Source organism: Bradysia coprophila, unplaced genomic scaffold (assembly GCF_014529535.1).
Source record: "Bradysia coprophila strain Holo2 unplaced genomic scaffold, BU_Bcop_v1 contig_24, whole genome shotgun sequence".
Lineage (NCBI taxonomy): Eukaryota > Metazoa > Arthropoda > Insecta > Diptera > Sciaridae > Bradysia > Bradysia coprophila.
Genome location: NW_023503501.1, coordinates 3,058,543 through 3,074,266, shown reverse-complemented (window position 1 = coordinate 3,074,266; position 15,724 = coordinate 3,058,543). Strand labels below are relative to the sequence as shown.

Genomic DNA, 15,724 nt, shown 5'->3' with positions numbered 1-15,724 from the left:
CCGTCTCTGCTTTGCATTTACAATTAAATAAATATTTCAATAAAATCGAACGGACGTAATGACTTTGAATGAATTCTCGTCGATTTCTTTTATCCATTAAATCAAGTCCAATTGCGAGTAGAAATGTCCATTCAGTTAATATATATTCAATTTCATGCTTCATTTATTGCTAAATAAACACACCATTTAAATAAACTAATCGCAGCTTCCTAACAAACTATATAGTATACATCCAGCCGAGTGCATAATATACACCTAAAACAACGAACGCCTAACAACATCAATAATTTCAATATTTACTTTTATCCTTCTTTTTCCAATTCTTTTCCTCTCATCGACATGCACGAACTGAAACACTGATTGAATATTCTTTGCTCGCAGTGTGGCCAATGAGCTTCTTAGCGCCGCCTTCGCATTCATTTGATTCATTTCGAAAACGGTTTTGTGTGGTCCACGAGCAATGAACGCATTGATGGAACTTCATCTTTTTACATTTTTTTAGTGCTCTGCGAGACTTTATACCGTTGTGAATGAGTTTATTGGATGTGAAACGATAGTTGCGCGCACTATTCGCTTCTGATGTTTATGAATATTGAACACACGGCCGGTGGTGTTACCATATCCATAAAGCAAAAGTTTTATGTACAAAATTGTAAGATTTTATTTATATTGCTGATAGGATTTGTGTGAAATTAGTGATTTGTGATTATTATTATTGTCTTAGTGATGACGAAGTATTGTTTGTGACCATTTGGACGGTTGTAGCTAAAAAGTGATTTAAGGCTTGTCCTTTCAATGAAGGATTTTTACAGAAGGTTCTGCACCAAAATCGGTCTTCAGTTATTCTATTTAATTTATATCAAAGCGCCTAGGACAGTGGAGAGTATTACCTCTTTTAACTTAACATTGTAAAGTAGGGCAGTTTTTAGTCGAGTCGAGCTTCACCTGTTATCCTTTGCAAAAACCAACGAAATAGTTATTTGTTTACCGAGTGATGAAAATTGGAAATTCCAACAAGCCAAAACAAACGAGAGCATCCACAGAGCTATAACTTCAACGCTTTAGCGAACATTCCTTCATCAGACAAAACATGAACAAAACGCAATTTTGTTAATGTTGATGAAGATTAATTGACCAACGCACTTCAAGCTAAAGTGCTATTAATGATAGCTGTCAAATGTAGTACTATTTTATATGAAAAAATTACCCGACATTGACAAATTACCCGATTACATTGGCAAAATTTGTTCGATACACTGTCCAAATTCAGTACCCTATTTAGAGTACCACTCATGCTTGAAGGAAGTTGAATTTACACAATTTAGCGTTGTGTATATTCGTCTGAATAAAATACAATAAGGTTAATTACACCGGAAGTGTGAAACAGTACTTTGTTCCCCTGTCAAAACAAGAGTGTAGAAAATAGACATTTTCTCAATGCAGTGGCGAAATGATAAACTTTCGTTGCGTTTTTTGAAGAGCGGTGGTAAATGAATTTTTAGACTCACGGTGTGTATTGCCTAGAAAAGCATTTATCAATCAGTTCCGTAAATTACTATTTCTCCCCCGAACTGTCATCAGACAAATCATCAACAAAACGTCATTTTCTCATGGACAACGAAATTTTCATAAACTGCTCACGTTTCTCCGAGCCGGTCAAACTGCTACAACCAAATGTATTTTCTGTTGAAAGCTACCACATTCGTGGTCGGAATTGCGGTTGTACATTTTTCAAAAAGAATTCTGATGGAAATCTTTCAAAAGCAAACTAAAATCGCCCTAATGTATGCTTTTCAGCAAAGCACCGATGCCTCTTAGAACTACTGAAAATTAGGTTTATTTTGGGATTAGTAGTGCACATTATGTCATAATGTCTACAACAGGCGAATATTCTTTAAGGCTCGACGTTCGATACTACTCACTAGATGTTTTGATCGAAAAGAATTTTCACGGAGACCAACCTAGTTCCGATAACTTTAGGCTGAGACCACTCCAAAGAATTTGACAAGTTTTCCTTAGGGCTTGAGCGGAGTACACTTAATCTTGGAGTTTGGAGTAATCAAGTCCTCAAACTTACTGGGTAGGGAACTGGAAGTGATATATACCTTATACCTCTGATATTTAGTATTTAGCGTAAAATTATCATTTCTTTCATCGATAAATCGGCCTTCGACTTTCAAGCCACAGAAAACCAAATATAAATAATTGAATCTATAAGATAACTTGTATAGATTCTGATGAATTCAATTGCGAAATTGTTGAATAACTTACGGTTCCTTTCCATCGATCTTTCTTTATGCTGGGCCAAAAAATAAACTTCATGCATGCACCAATGAAATGGATTCATCTCTATCTACACACTCTGTCTGTTCAGTTCCCAAACAGCGTGTTATTTACGAAAAACAGAACAAAACAACAACAACAGGCATCAGTTGTATCGATTGTATTATATAAACAATTTAGAGAGAAAAGCCACACACAAAATAAAATTAATCTAATCGCTTAATCTCATCTCACAATTTATCAAACGTTAATTATTTTAACCTTATGATTTTCTAATTTCAAATTCAAATACATTTTTATTAATAATTATCCCATAAACGAAATACGTACGCGACCTAATAGACTATATTGGTACGCAGCAATTGATGGAGCTTGAGAACTCAAATCATAATCTTTACATACAAAAAGTTTACGATTTACGATTTACAATACATCGAAAAAACAACAACCAGTCTTCATCGGCATTCTAGCTTCCACACCGGACAATTGCGAAACTTTTATACGAGCTTTATTGCTGAAAACGATTAAACATCCTAGAGAGATATGTTCCGTTCGCTTGAAGATTTTTTTTGGAGGAGATTAGTAAATCAGTTCAAATTTTTTTGAGCTGTTTTAGGATTTTTAGTACACAACGCCTGGGGAATCATGTATAGGCACAAGGTTAAGTAAGGCTCAAACTGGTCAGGTTGATCGGAAACCTGAAATTGCGAAAACAGCGAACCATATTCGCCGAATAATTTTAGTTTCACTCTAATTTAACCATCCGGGGAATTTTTTAGAGGAAAACAGAGTGTCCGCAGCGGACCTCTGCTACACAGTATTTTCCTTTCATATCAGGGCTTATTAATCGCAATTTCATTTCTACAAAATTACTGAAAATTCTTAAAATTTTCCAACGATTCTTAAATTTATGAATTTTAACCTGTCACCGACGACAAGCATATTAACAGTTTTACTATCTTATCTATTACTTCATTTGATCGAATATTTTCAAAGATTGATTTCGGAAATCTTTTACTTCGTTTGAACACGCTTTTTGCTTTATAAGACCTCATTAGTTGAAGCTTGTCGTTTATTATTGTCGCGTCGATAGCAGATGACAGGTTAAAGAATTTCAAGAACTGATTTCTAAAAAAAAATGTTTTGAAAATTCCTAAGAATTCCCGAAAAGATTCCGAAAAACAAGCTCGGTTTAATATATAATTGTTTTGACTTTATGACCTTTTACACTTCGCCTTCAAAATATCACCATGTGACCAATGTGATATTACCCACCCTTCTAGAGTCTCGACATTTGATTGTAGAAATTATCCAAGACGATCGAAATCTTAAAAATGAATAATAATGCAGTTACACGTACAAATGGTCTTCAATAATTCATCACTAAACAAATAAATTTAAAATGTTCATTATCTCTCTGATGAATCAGACAAATAAAGTCCAAGACGAGGTCCAAGAAGTAAAAAAGAAAGAATCGTTCTAAATCAATACATTAGCCTAAGACATCGTTGAACTATAACCGGAGAAGTGGAATAAATTTGATTGAACACAAATTACCAGTGGATTGTAATAAATTATGGCAAAAATTCAATAATAAAAACGTAAACGGACAAAGTTGAAATGTGTGCATATTAATAACAAATAATAAAACCCACAAATGATTTCTCATAAATAACAATAAAACAACGAGTAAAAGGGATAAAAAAGAGAAGAAAGAAAAAAATTGAACACTAAATTCTTACAAGAGTATAACGCACAACATAAAGCGCGCGAGTGATTTCAAAACAAAATTATATTTTAAGATGGATTACTCAACACTCAGAAATATAAAAGCTGAGTTGAAAACGCCACAGGAACATGTTGCCGACGGTATTGATTTATCGAATAATTATGCTAATGATAACGATCAACGAAAATTTTATTCAAAATATTTAAACAATCACAAAATCAATAACAACTGTGCCAGCGATTGTGATGAAGATCAGAAAAATGTGACTGACCTGGCCAAACAGACCAAAATCAAATTGAATTTCAGTGTTGATAGAATTCTGGGCAATAGCCATGTGGATCATTGCAGTGATGGCTGTTCCAACGACAAAGCGGTCGTGGATCGAAATGGAATGTTTGCAGATAAATTCAATCAGAATTGTTTGGACTGTAGCACCGTGCCGAATATTCCGTCAGCAGTGAACAGTCCGTATTTTTCGGTACCATTTTCGATGGCAGCTTTACTAAATTTGAATAAATCAATCGTTCGACCGATGCCAGTGAGATATATGACCCGGTCACCCACAGGTAAATTAAGTTTCAGTTACTCTATTTAGATGTCGCATGTACAAACACTATTTCCCATTATTCCATTTTCAACAATAGTACATCAATGTCTTGCTGAGATATTTCTTGTTGAGGGGTGTGGAGAGGTTGTATTTCGAGCTGAAGGCGAGGAATGCATCCCACACGCCTCAAAAAAATTCCCAGCAAGAGAGTATGGTGCTTTGATGTCTTGTGTCCAGAAAATGCGAATAACCAAGTTTTGCTATTTGTTTACAGAGGGATAATACAATAAGAGCGAAGTCTTGCGGCCAGATGCGAAGCGATTCCCTCAAGTAGGAATTTCCCATTTTTTCCTGATCTGAACACAACGTTTTTTATGTATGAGCGTGATGTGACGAATCGAAAACACCAATTCGTTGTAATAGTTCACCGGAAGAAAAGTAGGAAAATGCATTTCGAGGGTGTTGTTTATGACAATGCAATTTCCTACTTTTTTTCCTAGGTCACAACGTTTTTCACAACAAAAACTTTCGAAGTTTCAACGGAGGAAAAAAACAAAGTGACAATTCGGGGGAGAAAATTTCTGTTTTGAAAATACTTATTTCATCATCGAAGGGCAAAAAAGTTGGAAATTTCATTTCGAATGAGGGGTAGGGAGGGTTTCAAATCAATTTAAAAAAATACATTTTCCCGAGGTCAATACAACGTTTTTCTCAACTAACCCTTCCAAGGTTTCAGCTGAGGTGAGAAAATGACTATTTTCGGGCATCGGGCCTGCCTGCGTTGTGAAAAAAAACTTTGCCATTAGTTCTTGAATTCTAGATTTTTAGAAATTGATTTGGAGTTATTCCTTCACTATTTAAGTAGAGTCCAAGGTGCCGAAAGTTGACGAGTTGTAATTACTTTGAATGTGTTAATGTCCGTATCAAATATGAACTATTTCAGGCGGGTAACTTTCTACGTTATGTGCAGTTTGTTTAGCTGCAAGTAATCTTCAGCGAAAACATTTGTTGCATCAGGTACTGTCGTACTATATATGAATGACTTTAATCATCAAGTAAATGAACTAACTAACTAAGTTAAGATAATTGACCATGATTGGAGGTACTGTGATTTTTTTTTTGACTTTATACATCATTTTCTTTGGTCCTTTTGATATCAAAGAGCAACACTGAATAAGAAAGAGTTGAAAGTCTTACCTATTGCAGGTAACTTTGTCTCCAGGTAACCTACAATAGCTGGCACATCTGTAGCTTTACAAACACCAAATACAACTGTAGCAGATAATGTAGATTACCTACTTGGAGACAAAGTTACCTGCAACAGAACGTTTCTCGTTTGCTAAACTTTGGAAAAAAAATAAAGAGTTTGCGCAAATGACGTATAACTTAGATGTTTACAATAAATAAAAATCATCAATTCTGTTACGTCCCAAGGTCCCTAAAATGCAACTAGAATTTCTTCGTTGAATCGCAATGGAAACCTTCTGTAGCAGGTAGTCCATAGAGCGCGGTTCCCCAGAAGCCTTTTGCATTAATGATCCCAATTTCTTTATAAATGTCTTTGTCTCAGGACCCATGCTACCTAGTGATTCAAAAGCAATAGATGTGAATAAATAATTATCTTTTAAACAAATGTAATGATTGTGCTTAAATCTTTCGACATTATCAGCAATCGAACCAGCTTTTTTGGATGACTGATTAACATAAGAAGGGATCAAAAGATCTGTGTTTCGAGATCTTAAATGATCGTCCCAAACTGATAAATCTAAAACATAAGAAGGGGCTAGGTGGTCTCTAATGGTTACATCCCACAAAATAGGTCTACCGTGACTCCATGGAATTAGAGTCATACCATACGGTCTTTTCTACTAAATTCGGAAACCCTGCAGAAGAAAATGCATGAGAAAAGATTTTGTTAACTTCATCATGTCCAGGAATCCATCCTCCGCTTTTATAGCGAGATAAACCATGTACGCCATCCTTCTTAACGTTTTTACCGCAAAGACATTTATGTTCTTCGCATAATTGACAACCTAGACGAAGACCGACAGCAATTCGTGCAGAATTGTTATCTAATAATAAGCCTAACTGACTCTACTTGATAAACCTACTTGCAGCCACTTTGAAGATTCTTTAGTCATTAATTAGAAACTTAGATCTCAACTTATAAGTTGGAAATTATCAGTAACATTCGAGAACGTTTTGTATGAAGGTGGGACATATAAGTTATACGTCATTTGCGCAAACTTTCTAGTGTCTGTAGCAGGTAAGCCTGCGAAATATTGTACAATTGACAGAAAATCGTTTAAACTTTGAATTATATTTGTAATTATCGCTCTAATATGCAGATTTTTATAAAAATAATAGAAGTAAAAGGTGCAGATTATAACCGACTTGTTTTCATTAATATGAGAGATGATTTGTTAAATATGGCAGTATCACGCTCAACTGAATTCATTCTCTCCAATTTGTAACCAATCTAGAATCCACTTAAACTCAATTTTATTTACGACTATTTACCTAATAAACAACATCTTTCTGAGCCCATAACCAATATAGTTCAACCGAATTATATCAATTTCTAAAAGCATTTAGAAAAAATAACATTTAAATCTAATGAAACTCAATATACAAAATAATCGAAATGTATACAAGATTTTCAACATTTTTATATATAAATTTTCTACAAGTTTTTGTAAACATTTTAATGATGGAAAATATAAATAAAAAATAAAACCGGGTGGAAGAAGTATAGACAAGAGAGGAAAAAAAACCTAAATAAAAACATCTCGATGAGATTATTTCATGTAAACAATTTGCATCCTAAACACAAAGTTATGGTGATGATAACATGATACATATGGGCCAGTTACAATATTATATGAGTGTGGTAAATGTCATTGAGAACGGTTTTGGATATTTAAATGTTTCAAAGGAACTTTTTACCGAGATTTATTTATTTATATTCATATTTATACCCTTGTATAAATACCCTATCGTCGTATAATATGGTGAGTGGTGCAGTATACTTGTTACTTCCTCAATATGATTGAGTTTATTGTATTTATGATATTCTCGGATAGGGTGGCTCGATTTCAGGTGGCAGGAAGACCTGTTTCTCTGTTTTTCTTACTTAAAAAAAAAGTTTTTAGTTTCAATCTGTACATGTTAACAACTGAAAAAATTGACCTTATTTACAGTGGGTTGTTCTGAACATATTTGAGATTTTTTAAACTTGTTAAAGATGTTCCCAGTCAATAAAGCGTTTCCAAGCTATGATATTTTGACCCAAAAATTTGAAAGTCCAGTAGCGAATTCAAATTTAGTGTCAAAATATCAATCACTTAACTGACTGGGAACGTAGATGACTTTTAAAACTCTAATTAATCTAAAATTGTGTTTCCTAAAGGTGAACAAACTGTATTGTGTGTTGCTATAAATCATCAAAAGAAAAAGTCATCAGCATTACAATGAAACGCAGAGGTATTGGGGAGGTTTCGACGTTCACTTATAATTATAAGTTGACGAAAAACCTTTGATTCGCCATATATTTTGTATTGACCAGTTACTTTACAGTTTCCAAGTAGTTTTACGTCAACGTTTTGAAAATCGCAATTTCGCTATTGGTGTGCACTGTGTTGTGTAAACTGGATCTTTTTGCAGCTCAAGTTATATGTCTTACATACAAGCGAAGCGAGAATGAAATTTTTACATTTGCAATAGGGGTGGGTCGTCCACAAGCAATTCTAGTGGTTCATACGTCGAAAAACTATTTTTCACAACGCAGGCGAGAAAATAGTCATTTTCTCCCCTCAGCTGAAACTACGTTGTGAAAAACGTTGTTTTTACATCAGCAAAAAAAAATGGAAATTGCATTTTCTCGGGTGACTTGTGGCCCTCGCTTTTTTTCCCTCATCTGAGGGAATAACTATTTCATACTATAGTCTGGGCAACGCACTTCAAGCAAAAGTGATCATAGTTGACAACTGTCAAATAGAGTACTATTTTGTATGAAATTATTTTTACAAGGTTTTACAGTTTTATGACACACTGTCAAGTTTCAGTACACCATTTGGAGTAACGCTCATGCTTAAAGTGCGTTGGTCTGGGCCAAATTCAGGTGACAAAAAATCAAAACCTGATTGTTTTCTAGTAACTGTACATTGGACCATAACGGTACATTGGACCATTTCCACCTTCACCAAAAAAGCTTTACGATGCTTTCGTCCGGTTTTTTGTTATTTCTCCTCTGTACAGTCGACACTATCATAATATACAATGAAAAAAGTTTAAAAAAACGTAAAAACTTGACTTTGGTATGTGACCAACGTTCCCGATGGTATATTTTTAGAGCAAATCGGAAACTTAAATAATTTTAAAATGTAGTCGAAAATAAGTGGAAATTTTGGTGTGATAAAAGTAAAAGTTTAAGTTCGCATCAGTTTCGCGTCTAACCAAACCTGAAGTCGAAAATGTCAGTTTCAAATGGTAGTTCGGGTGGCATTTGACTTATGTACTATTATCCAAACAAATCATACCCTCTTAGAATAGCGACACATTTCCTTTTCACATTCAATTTGTAAAAAAATCCATCAAAACAGGATGAATTAGTAAATTATATTTATCTAGATATTTGATTAAATTGAAAATTCCTGCCTGGCTAAATTTATGACCGTTTTAACACTGTTTTTTGTTTTAGAATGAGTCTGTTAATTTATTTATCAAATTCTTAAAATTTACATTACCAGCAGCTAAATGTGTACATATATTTCACAGATCAATTCGCTAATATAAATTATTCAATTTTGCTCGCAGATGGTTTCTGTAAATGCAGTTAAAACATCAATAATATACCGTAATTAATTGATATATAAACAACTTTACGAAAATAAAATTGCATGCATTGCATACCGATATCCGTTTCAAGAAATGAACGATGAAGCATCACACCAAAATGCAAAGACAATATCGGAAAATGAGTTGATGATGTGTAACCAACACAATTTATGTATTTTGTACTAAATTATCGTTGCTAGGCAGGTGGAGCTCCTAGAACTTTTACTCCGAAGATAAGTAAATTTAAAGCCTGGGTCGAAGATTCTTCGTGTTTCTTCACAATATCTCTGCGATTCTGCTTGCTTCAAAAAATTACTGTTCTGTACTACCTAATAGTTACTCTAAGGTTCTGTACTACCTTTATTGCAAAAAAGTTGGAATCTCAGTGATCCTTTGTGAGATTTTGTAGAAACTGCTTTCATAAGATCAATAATGAGGAATAGAGGAAGATTCTCGACTTTTTAGCAATATCGCGGTGTTGGTAGGTTGATTCCTAAAATTCCATGGTCCACCATGTGCGAGAATTGAAGGACTTTTGAGATTATTGGGGTGGTGATTCCATGGTAAGGTACGTTTGGTATGATAAAGAAATCAATGAACGACTGGATTAGGTGCTCGTCAGCAAAGAGTGTTGTTTTCATTGTAACTTCGTAATCAGTCAAAAAAACGTTGAAGGTGACGCAAGTCCTGCTGTCTTTACTTATACATTAAATGATTCGTTGATGGTGACGAATTCTGCGTTGGTTACCAAAAAAAATTGTAACAAAGAAAATTTTCACAAAAGACGTTGCGCCACAAGTGGCAGATGTTGAGAAGGATATGAAAATAGAAAAAAAAATAAAAAAATAATAAATTTTTTAAGATTGAAGCCGAACTATCTGCCACTTGTACTTGTGACGCCGTTTTTTGTTAAAATTTGTGAGTTCTAACGAAGAATGCGACACCATTATCGATATCAGTTATTTTGTAAGAACACAAGAACCTGCGTCACCCTCACTGGTTAAGTTTTTTTTGAGTAATTCTAAATTTCAGTGAAACCGGAATCGGAAGCTGTTATAAAACCACCCTACGTTGCGATATAACTATTTTGAAATCCGATCTGTCAAACAAATTTGCATGAGAAAACCCAAATCGATTTGTGAAATTTCTTTTCCAATTTTCACTACAATTAAATAAAATATAAAAATTCTATTTATTTTCACTTAAAATTTTAAGTGGAATTTTTATTATGTTCGTATTCTGTTATAAAATAAACATCGAAAAAAAAATTGTTAAAACGGAATCCAATAAAAATTTATTTCGTAACTATACCCAAACAAATACGCGCCTCTCATTATTAACATACAATTAACGATGGAAAATATATAATAAAATCGCTTAATCAAAGATTTTTCATTTGGAAAATTTTTATTAGAAAATCGTCTGGTATTTTATAGTTTTCACTCTGATTTAGAGGATAGAAATGAAGAATAAAAAAAATAGGCGAGAAGAAGAAGAAGTAATTCGTTCCTACTTAATTCTGTTTATAATATGAATTTATACTTTTCTAAATATTTAGGTTTTCTTCAAAGAAAATTTGGAAAAATCGTTCATCGTGATAATGTGTTCGAATAGCTCAATTTAAAATGAAAATGGAAAAATAATTTTTTTTTTCGCTCAGATCGATGTTGATAGATTTTTTTTTCAAATTTTCAATTGTTTACATTCGTTCTGTTGTTTTAAGAATTCATTGTGTATAATGTGTATGTGTGTATAGTTAAGACACAATAAATTATTTTTGTTACCTAATTAAAGATGGTAGAAACACAAAAAAAATTGATTCAATGCATTTGGATAAAAATATATGGAATTTGCCACTTGTACAGTATTTTCTGTAGAAATGGATCCAACAAAAATTAATGATCGCTCAACATGAAACCAAACACAAAATAGTAAAACAGAAGCTCTTTCGTTGTAAATATTTGGCATTGTGTTATTAACCTGGGCAATTGTTTTCTTTCTTACATTTTCATTTTGAAAAATAAAAACATCCAAAAAGCTTAGTGTTGTCTGTTTAAGCACTGTACTACTTCATTGATAAAATCATTTTTTTACATGCTTCACGTGTCGAAAACCGTACTTTTCATGCTTCAAGCACTGCTTTCGACGCCCCCAGCACTGAGCTTGTAATAATTATTTTCCTGACGGATGCTAAAATGTTTTTTAGCCAATTAGAGGTTTCCAGCTCGAGCCGGAGGCGAGTACTGAAATCGAATTTGCTAAAAATTCCTTTTAGCATAACTTAGGAACAACGTTTTACTTTACTAGTGAGGTAATATGGCTATTCCCACACTAGTGAAAACCTTTTCGCTCGTAAAGTAAAACGTTATACTTTACACGTGAAATAATTTGATATCTTGTATCACGATGAGTAACAGTACCTCGGATCGGATACTTTTACTCATCTGGATACAAGATATCAAATTACTTCACCGCTATAGTAATGTACTATTTCCTAAACGACGTGCGAAATAAGCGACTAAGTTGCGATATTTTAACACTAGTTAGGAAAAATCCATATTCCATAACTAGGGATAAAAATAAGTATCGATCTTCGATCATTGCTGACATTTGTATTACGGGGAGCCTACTCCTCCTTGATTCCTTAAATCTCCTTGATTTTCAAAAATCCTCCTGAAACCTCCTTAATCTCCTCAAACTCCTTATTTTTAGTTTCCCTTTAGTTAAAACATCTAATATTTTAATTCTGACTATGGAACCATATGGGTAATTCCAGCTAATTTGTGACTGTTCGAAATATTTTCACCAATTGAAATGCGATTTCGGCAAACTTATTTTTCCTTGAAAGCTGTTGACCAGACGCGTCGTTTAAGCCCCATATTAGGTTGGTGGCCAAAAATCTCGGGGAGAAAGTTCGTGAGTAATGGCTATTTCGTAGACTTTTATACATAGGAGAAATGTCAAATACGAAAGATGACCAATACACAGCAATTTACCCCCTGCGAAAATGTTCCATTACATGTGGACTATTTTCAACTCATTTCTTTGGTTTTCCTATGTCGAAATCAACTTTCACATGGGGCACATGGGGAATACATTGGCTGCGGCTACGTACTTTATTACTTTGGAAACAACTTTGTGAAACTCCCAAACTCAGTCGTGTGCTTTATTGAGCAATATGCGCGTTGGCAACTGTTTTGAGACACTTATCGAAAAGGCAACTGCCGCAGCTTATTGATCATGTAATGAACTACTTTCGCAGCATCCATTGGAACCTACTTTAGTTGTTTTATTGTTACACACAACGTTGTTGTGAATGTATCAGCCGTTAAGAAACGTTTTAGAGAAAAAATAAATCAAATTACCACAAACGGATAGTCCAAGATAAACGTGTGGGACTAGTTCAAACACTTCCTAGTCTACCACGTAGACTCTACGTGTAAAACTATGAAGACACGAAAAGCCTTCTAGGAAGAATTCTCCACATTACGTCAATCGGCTGGAATATCTCATTAGCAAAATATGTTTGAAGCCGATCTCAACGGATTTTCTCCGGTCGACTATCGATTTATGCTTGCGGCTTTATTATCGATAACTAATCATCGAAACGTGCTACCGCCTAGAAAATTATAACTGAAACATAAACCCGAAACTATAACCGAAAACCTTAATTTCAACATAACACACAGATTTACTCTATAATAACACACAGGAAAGTCATTCTTAAGTATGTTTATTAGTCCTCACGGTAAATTTGTTTACACAATCGTTCTGTATGAACACATTTTTGTGCTACATAACGAAAACCATACTTTTTCATTCATTTTAAAGTGATTTTTTATTTTCTTACAAATTCCTTTCGATATCTCTCCGACTTTTGCCACGATACATGGGAGGAACGTTCAAGTGTTAGATTTGGGTGCCGATTGATATGTATATCGTAGAACAATTTTTTTTTTGTATAATAAACACATCTTCGATTCGAAAATGTTCATAATAATATTGGAAATTAATAATGGTTATTTCGTTTCGTCGGGTAATGTAATCACATCGAAAATTTATGAAGATTTAATTAGGAAAAATGTTTTTTCACGCATGTGGTTAATTAAGTTGAATATATTTTACCTACTGCGCTTCGAAATACATTAATTTAGTGGAAAGGAGATGAGTAACATTGCGAAAATAAAACCTTTCTTAACGAAGTTATTTACTTTTACAATAAACGAAATGCCGAATGGTTGGTAACGGAATGATTAGTTTAGCAAACATACCAATACATCCCGTTGTGAATCTTATTGGTTCGATCGAAATGTTCAGATGTTGAGAGTCAATAGTGTTGCTAGTGATGATAATAACGTGATGAATCAATGGTACCTTCACGACGGAGGAAGAAGAACAATAGAGAAGTTCCATTTCTCCTTTCGTTTTCCACTTGCGAGTTGGCTCAGTGGTAGCGTACTAGCCTTCCACCAAGAAATCCCGGGCTCAAATTTTATATAGGATTTTACTTCAATGTATAGCATGAAACTAACGTTCCCATGCCCACCAAGCCTCATAGTGTACAAATATCTGAGTCTAATTTTAGGCGGAGATATAATTAGCACTAGCAATAGGCGTAGTTCGGAATTCATGTTAAGGTTAAGCGTGTGGTCCATCAACCATGATCTCATCCAAATGTCCTACTAGCGTAAGTACACACCCCACACACGAGCTTGTTCAGAATGTGTATGGTTCTAATCACCAGAAGAGCTAGAAGATGCATCGTACGTGTGTGTATGTGTGCTGTCGAAGAGGGTTCACTAAGTACAAGTACAATACCTTCGTTGGGATAGTTGCAGGTGATCGAAAACGTTTCTTATGGGTGTTTCTCCAAGTACACGAAACGTAGAAGGTCGTGTGGGGTGTCATTAAGAAGATAATTACATGTAGTTTTGTGACAATTATAGACTTATTGGGCTAAAAATTCATCCAAACTGAGTTATGAGCAGTTGAAAAAATGTCTAAAAGTTTGACTATTTCGGTGGGTTTCTAACTGTTCCTCCGAATCCGAAACCTTACTAAAAAAAACTTTCTTCCTCAGTCACTACTGGTCTTAGCTGTGCAATAACACATGGGTGTGTTACGATGAATGTGCCTTTGCGAAAATTTGTGACTACGTCCGATTTTGGTAGGCTGTTCTTTCCTTTTCTGAACTTGGACTGAATCTTGATTTTTGTTTGAAAAGCTAAAGAAATCAAGTTCTTGTTATTACTACCACACTCTCTAAACTACATTCTCTAAAATTACAGTTCATTCAACATCAAACATACCCTCCCAATCACCATTCGTTAAATTTCACCAGCACAATACCAATTCATCGCATCAACAGTGCACTTACAGCAATGGAAAACCACAAACCAATCCGAACAGCCTACAACGTCCGCACATATCGATGGCAGACAATCAAACAATGCAAACGAATAGTGGAAATTCGAAGCGAAAGCGTTCGTGGTCCCGTGCAGTTTTCAGCCAACTGCAACGGAAAGGTCTGGAAATCCAATTTCAAATTCAAAAGTACATCACAAAACCAGATCGACGAAAACTGGCTGCACGGTTAGGTCTAACGGATGCACAGGTAGCGTGACTTAATACTTTAGATTTAGCAAACGGACGACTAATTTGGATCGTATGTTTTAGGTGAAGGTTTGGTTTCAGAATCGTCGAATGAAATGGCGACACACCAGAGAAGCAAAATTGAATCAAGATAAATCGGCAAACGGTTCGAAGAAGTGCGAGGATCAACTTAATGACAATGAGACCAGTAGCAGCAGCGATGAGGACGAAATCGATGTAGTTGCTGAATGACATTCTTCTGCGTATTACTAACGACCAACGGTTGGACAACGGCAGTCACAGAGAACGGACGTGTTTATGCGTTGCTCTCTAAAAGTGTTTCTTTTGTGTGGCTGTGTGTGAATTCATTTTCGATTTTGTCTAATTTCTGTGCCAACTTTTACGGCTTTGGTGTTTTTATTTTGCTGTAATGTTTAAATGGTGAAATTATTTTAAAGGTTTTATTAACGAAGTCAAAGTGTTGTTCTCGTAGGTCATTTTCTCTTTGATCAATAAAGTCGTTCTCGCCTCATTGTGCGATATCAACAATTGTGTTATTTCCTTTGTTATTTAACATGTGCTTCGTGGCGTCGGTTTACGGATTAACAATCGACTCTACCAGAAGCTAATGCTAAATTACGTGCTCGATTAATGTACGAAAATGACACATTGCCGTATGGCATCTGGCAGTCAATTTTAGTGCAGGTAAGGTACAAACGCTTCGGGTTCTCATTTGA

At 34.6% G+C, this 15,724-nt stretch overlaps 2 protein-coding genes across 4 annotated transcripts in view; both read left to right on the top strand.

Moving 5' to 3' along the window:
* Positions 1 to 514: 514 nt before the first annotated feature.
* Positions 515 to 15,724, top strand: part of LOC119077904 (homeobox protein H2.0-like) — a 15,959-nt gene continuing 749 nt past the window's right edge. The window contains exons 1-4 of one of the 3 annotated variants that reach the window (XM_037185276.1): positions 515 to 652; positions 3,713 to 4,578; positions 14,684 to 15,009; positions 15,072 to 15,264. In XM_037185276.1, coding sequence (XP_037041171.1) covers positions 4,086 to 4,578; positions 14,684 to 15,009; positions 15,072 to 15,239 — 987 coding nt within the window. In that variant the 5' untranslated portion in view covers positions 515 to 652; positions 3,713 to 4,085 and the 3' untranslated portion in view covers positions 15,240 to 15,264. Of the gene's footprint in view, positions 653 to 3,712; positions 4,579 to 14,683; positions 15,010 to 15,071; positions 15,366 to 15,724 lie in introns of those variants that run through there. The other 2 variants (XM_037185277.1, XM_037185275.1) reach the window with 2 other exon arrangements.
* Positions 11,080 to 15,724, top strand: part of LOC119077909 (inositol oxygenase) — an 11,749-nt gene continuing 7,104 nt past the window's right edge. The window contains exon 1 of the mRNA XM_037185284.1: positions 11,080 to 11,092. The gene's annotated coding sequence lies outside the window, so the exon portion shown is untranslated. The remainder of the gene's footprint in view (positions 11,093 to 15,724) is intronic.